This window comes from Castanea sativa, chromosome 1, assembly GCF_040712315.1.
Source record: "Castanea sativa cultivar Marrone di Chiusa Pesio chromosome 1, ASM4071231v1".
Lineage (NCBI taxonomy): Eukaryota > Viridiplantae > Streptophyta > Magnoliopsida > Fagales > Fagaceae > Castanea > Castanea sativa.
Window position 1 is genome coordinate 54,648,342 of NC_134013.1, and position 6,398 is coordinate 54,654,739.

The window sequence follows — 6,398 nt, forward strand, 5'->3', positions numbered from 1 at the left end:
AATTGTTTAAAACCAAAAAAAAAAACCAAAAACATTAATAATTACGAAATAAACAGATGGATATAGACTATAGAATAGAGCTAAAATATTTAGACACAGAGGGGTCCGAGCGTGACTGTCAAATCTACATATTCTCTCTCTCTCTAAAACTCTCTCTTTCTCTCTCTAAAACCTCTCTCTCTCTCTCTCTCTCTCTCTCTCTATCTCTATTTTCTCTCAGAATTCAGAGGGGCTTTTGTTCCGGAGATTCGATTGAATCGGCGATCTTGTCTCACTTCTCCTCGGGAATCCCTCGTCTCCTTCTTTCAATCTGTGTCTTCTCCCAGAATATAATGTTTCAGATTTTCAAGGTACGAAATATTAATATATATTTTTTTAAATACAGTTTTAGAAAGCATGTTGGAATTAAAAACGAAAAAAAAAAGTCTTTATTTTTTTTTTGGGTCACTTTCTTTGTTTTTATTCGGGATTCTTTCAAGTTTCTGAATTGATTGGTTGGTTAATTTTCTTTTGCTAAAAGCATTGATCTTATCAGCTTTTTTTTTCAGTCTTTTGGTAAAGATATTCATGAATTCTGTACGTATTATATATTATGATTTTTTTTTTGTTTAAAGATCTTTCCCAGTGTTAGTGGATGTGGGAATTTTTTGTTTTCAACGTTTGTGAGCATTATAATATGGGTTTTTTTTTTTTGGTGGGGGATAATTGTTTTACTACTTCTGGAATTTATGCTTCTGAACCTGCAAGGTTTCATGTACGGTTTGAATGTTTGAATTCCCACTCTGGTCCTTGTTTTCTGGTATTCCTGAATTTCAAGTAATACCCAATTGGATTATTAAATGGTTTTTTTTTTAGAACTTTTATTTCATTTTCAACATTTTGGATTTTTTTTTTGTATAATGGGGGTTTTTGAATGTTATTTTCTGTGTTTTTGTAATTTTGCTTGTAAAGATTAATAATGCTGTCTGTGCAGCAGTACCTCCTTCATGGCCTCATCTTCTCTGCATCATTGACTGGATTTTTTTTTTTTTGGGTCTTTGAGATTCTTCTTTGGGGCTCTGAGCTTTAGGTGGGTATTTTCTGAGTACATTAAAAAAGGTTCCCTTTTATGGAAATGGGATCTGCTTTTTCCACATCTCATCATAAATAATAATAATAATAATAATAACAACAATAATAATAATAATTCAAGTTGGTTATCTGATCCCTTTGTAAAGAACACTACCCTGGAGGTCATGATTTCTACCATAGACCTTGTCTTATGTGCAACATAATGTGTATAAAAAATTCCAAACCTTCCCATGTTTTGTCTGTGGTTTTTAGTTTGTGACTTTGTGTAACTGTGTAAGAGGATATGATTATGGGTATTTATAGAAATGAATTTTAAGTTACTTAATAAAAGTCTGTCTCAGCTTTTGTTCCTTCTATGGTCGTCATCATCATCTTCTTCTTTTTTTTGTTTGTGGATGCAGGACTGGTTTTGATTTGATAGAATTTTGACTGTAAAAGAGAATGGAGGGTGACACATATTCAGGACTTGGTAATGGCACCCAGATTGATGGCAAGATCTTGCAGACATTTCAGAAGAACTTTGTTCAAGTCCAGAAAATCTTGGATCAGAATAGGCTGCTCATCAATGAGATAAACCAGAACCATGAATCCAAGATCCCTGACAACCTCAGCAGGAATGTGGGTCTGATCAGAGAGCTCAACAACAATATTAGGAGGGTGGTTGACCTCTATGCAGATCTTTCCACTTCCTTCACCAAATCCATGGATGCTTCTTCTGAGGGGGACTCTAGTGGGGCTTTGAAATCAGATGGCAAAGCTGGCCACAAGCGAAATAGGCCTGCATAGAGAATTGCTGTTCTTAATTCTTTTGCATGGTGGAAAACAAGAATTTTACAATTTGTGTTGAGGTGGTAGACCATGATTAGATTATTCTGTAACTCTCCTGTATCAGTAAACTTTCTCTAGTTCTTCACTTACTTCTTACATTTCTTAAGAGAAAAAAGAAAATAATTTTCCAGAAGTTCTACTTGGCCTCATTGTAACTCTATGTAACTGTGGATCTAATTGAAAAAGAGAAATTAAGCATGTTTATGCCTTCTACTTTCTTGTTCTGGTCCTATTCTTGATAATGGGTAACAAAGCTTTTCTTTGTTTTTTTTTTTTTTTGGTTCCAACCTTTTTCTTTCTTCTTCCCCTCCCCAATTTTTTTTTTTTTTTTTTTCAACTCAGGGATTTAATAGAGAGACAATCTGTTACTTGTGTAAACTTTTTTTTTTTTTTAACACATGTACAATTTATTGTTTTCATCTAAAAAGATTTAAGAGCTTTTGGCTTCTATTAACTTTTTCTGTTCGTCAAAAAGGGTGAAATCTAATATGGGTCTTTATATATTTGCTGTATCATCTCTTTTTCCTGTAATATCATCACCTACTTTTGACAAAGACTCATCCATAATAATACCCTTTATCCCCCTTTTGAACCTCCTCCCAATTAGCAAGTGTCTTTTTAGTCCTTAGCTGAGAACTGAAGTAGAGAGGATTCAGATACTGTTCTCAGTCATGATCTCTACCTTAGTTAGCAAAGCTCTTTTTTTTTTTGCCAAAGAAGCCACACTGTTCATGATTTTCTGTTCAAATTTGTATGTGGAGAAGTGAACATGCATACATCTCTGTGAAGATGCTCTGAAAAAATTGAAGGAAAGCAGCTTTAGATAATCTTTTTAGTTCCCAATCACACACCACCACAGGAACAGAATCTCAGATAAGAGATGATGAGCTTTTTGACCAATATTTTATTTTTGTTCCAACCAATCACAATCTCTGGGATGGTATTGGTAGGGAAATAAAAGTATTCTATGGCTAGTCTAAAACAAAGCACTACAGTTCCTAGAGACAGACAGATATGTATAAACAGTGACCCCAACAACATGACAAAGGGACCCAAAGGTTCTTTTTGGAGATGGAACTGAACTTCTCCATGCTTATCTCTTCCTCTACATAGGTTCTTTTTCTTTTTTACTTTATACAAAAATTTTTTTCTAGCTCCTTTTTATTCTCTTTATGCAATAAATATCCTTTATGACTACCTTCAACTTGATGATTCCCCTTAGCACCTCTCTCTTTCTCTGATTGAGTACATGTCTTTTTTTGTGGACCCCATCATTCGGCAACCTAATTTCCTGATCTTTGGAGAATGGCCCACATGAGTGATTGCTGGAAATGGCTCGTTTCTGATTTAGATTTTGAATAATGATGGGTGAGGCCGTATTACTTTCATCCACAAAATTGGTCCCTGTACTATCAAGCCACTCATCCATATTATACTTTTTAAGAGTTTAGACCATGATCTCTCTTTATGGCATTTGTGGGTGTTCTCTCAAATTACATTGTTGTATTGCCTGCTGAATTTATTTTTACAATAAATTTGGTTGTTGCAAAAGATGGTTACTAAAGATTAAACAATCATTGTTACGGACATAACTTTTTTCGTAGTATTTTTTATAATTTGTTAAGGTAATAAGTTGAGAAAGCCTAAAAATAATTGGTATAAGTTGAATACCTACGCTTGGAAACCTGGATATGGCAAGAGAGGGAGGAATCATGCGTGATTATAATGGTTTTTGGATTCTGGAGTTCACCAAAGTTAAAGAAATTCTTGATATTGTAGAAGTGAAACTATGGGCTTGAAGAGATGGATTGAGATTGTGCATTGAGAAGAACTTGTAAGCGGTGGAAGTTGAGTTGGATGCCAGAGATGTTGTAAAATGGATGTTTAGTAAGTATGGTCTCACTCTATACTAATTTTTTATAGCAAGAACCTATTGGAGTGTATCTTGAGAGTGAAGGTCAACGACTGTTTTAGAGAAGCCAGTTAATTTGTTGACAAGCTCCCAAGGAATGGAGCAACACAATATCAAGATTTTATGACTTTCGATTGCCCATCTACTGACATTAATCTGCCTTTGTATTTTGATGTTGTTGGCATGTATTATGTGAGGCTTTGGCCTAATACACTTTCCTAGTTTAATATAATTCTATGGTTTACCCAAAATACTTTCACTTGGTTCTAAACTTCTAATATTGATACAGTTTCATACATACATACATACACATACGCGCGCGCACACACACACATATATATATATATATATATTTATTAAAAAAAATTGAACCCAAACTTATTGAAAACTAATAAGGAGTAAGCAAGCAATACTACTATTTTTAAAGTTGTGTAACTCTTTTGGTACATGATGATGGGAGGTCCGCCATTCAAATTCTTTTAGAATATTTTTTTCAATGGCAAATAAAATAAAAAATAAAGAGGATCTGTGGAGTCAATTTAGACGGAAAAACTTTTTTGTTTCAATTAAAACAGTAATAAATGAAGTAAAGATGAATATCTGTGATTGTTGGTTATAATCAAGACCATTTATGGTCAATTGAATCAATTCCCACCGGCCGCCAATGCAGCTAAAAAACTAGGTTGGAATCCATGTAACCAAACAAATACCAACGGGCGTGAGCGTGTGCTTAGAAGTTTTTTTATTTTATTTTTGTAAATATTAATATTTTGAATAAATTATAATTTGAGATTGTTATATTTTCTAATCACCAAAAAAAAAAAAACTGTACAAGACCTCAATCTTTATTAATTATCAAATTAAATGTGCTTTGTTTTAAGTTAGGGTCACGTTAATGGTGAGTGATTTTACTCGGAGCACGAAAAATGATGTTCTCTTCTCTTATATTTATGATAGGGTCTATTCATTAAATTTATAGTTAGGTCCATTATGAATATGAGGAGAAAGAACATCATTTCTTCGTGCTTTGAAAGTATTTAAGAATTTTTCGTTATATTCTTAGAGTGATTGTTAATAAATTATTATGAGCAAGTTTTTATACTATTTTTATGAAAATTTGAAAAGACTATCAAAATATTAATTATTTTTTTTGTATACAAATTTTCTTAAAATAATTTACTAAAAAGATGCACTTAAAGCCTTCGTTAACTTTTTCCTTAAGATAATCATCAAGTGCTAGAAAATCAGACCAGTTGGTCCATAAACACAAACCAAGCCAAGACAAACTAAAGCGTTCCTTTAACATAACATGTGAAGTGGGAATCTACTTTTTGCCTTTCCTTTTGTTCCTTGCATTTCCAGCAATTAGGTTGGAAAGGAACCCAAGTCTAGTTTGCCCCTTTAACCTATACAATAATAATAATGGATATTATAGGTATCAACATCATTAGTTGGACCCAATACAGTGATCAAACAATAATAATCCACGCCCGCCCATGCTTGAAATCGCCAATTATGGCCTAATAACGATATTAATAATGACCATGATAATATTAATAAATTCTTAATTCAACAAACATTCTACTTTTTTATTTGGCCATACGCAAACATCCATTTAGACTTCAAAAAGATAAAGCAAATACCCTTATAACATTTTATTGACCTCCTTTGTTAATGGGTTTGGTTAATGTATGTCCTTAGGCTCCATATTAATCACATTTTCGCTTTTCCGTAAAAAAAATTTTAAAATTGTTTACTAACATATGCCCTAAGAGCATATATTAATAAAGGGAAATGTTAGAGCATTTGTTAATAATCCATTTAAAGAAAATTTTTATGAGAAAATGAAATAAAGCAATTAATATTTTAACAACTTTTTTCATTTCCCATAAAAGTGGTATTAAAACTTTCTTAAAATGGATTGTTAACGAATGCCCTAAGGGCATTCATTAGCATGACCCATTAATAAACCCTTCATTGATTAGGTAACTATAACAGAACTTCTTCTATAACTTACCCTAATTTTTTTATCGGACAAGTTTATAATTCATTGATACTAGTTAAATGTTTTGGTTTTACTCTTCACCAATCTCATTTGTTTTTCTTTTTTTAACTCTAAGTGTGCTCATTAGAAAAACATATGGTCCAAATCAGCCGGTGAATCAATAAATTTTCTTTCCTACTTAGGGTTTGTTTGGATCTAGCGTTCTTTTTTTGTTGTTGAAAATTGATTAAAGTATAGTTGTATTTGGAAAAGGAAAAGCTGAAATTATTATAAAATTATAAATTTTATTACAAAATTCTTACAAACTGATTAGTAAGATGTCACTTTGTAAGGTTTATGTAGTTAAAATTGTAGTAGTATCACTCTTTAGGGAAAAAGAAAAAGAATAGATTTTAAACAATGGTACATATGTCCTAAAAATACCATACATGAAGAAATAAGCTGAATTAAAAAAATTAATTAAAAAATGGTTGTTGGCAAACACACACTTAAAAATGAACAGGAACTAAGTTATATCTCGTGCTTATGCCTTGAAATATTCAATAATGGTGATTATGAGGTCTTTTTATGCAGTTGAGTGAG

The 6,398-nt window shown here is 32.2% G+C and overlaps 1 protein-coding gene across 1 annotated transcript; it reads left to right on the forward strand.

The window, feature by feature from the left end:
- The first annotated feature begins 209 nt into the window (after positions 1 to 209).
- LOC142640515 (protein ELF4-LIKE 4-like) lies at positions 210 to 2,110 on the forward strand. Its single transcript, XM_075814650.1, has 2 exons — positions 210 to 350; positions 1,473 to 2,110. Exon 2 carries the CDS (start codon positions 1,513 to 1,515, stop codon positions 1,855 to 1,857), a length of 345 nt encoding a protein of 114 aa, XP_075670765.1. The 5' UTR covers positions 210 to 350; positions 1,473 to 1,512; the 3' UTR covers positions 1,858 to 2,110.
- Positions 2,111 to 6,398: the final 4,288 nt, after the last annotated feature.

Excerpts from the sequence above, each read along its gene's own strand:
- LOC142640515 (XM_075814650.1), top strand. The coding sequence starts at position 1,513 with ATGGAGGGTGACACATATTCAGGACTTGGTAATGGCACCCAGATTGAT.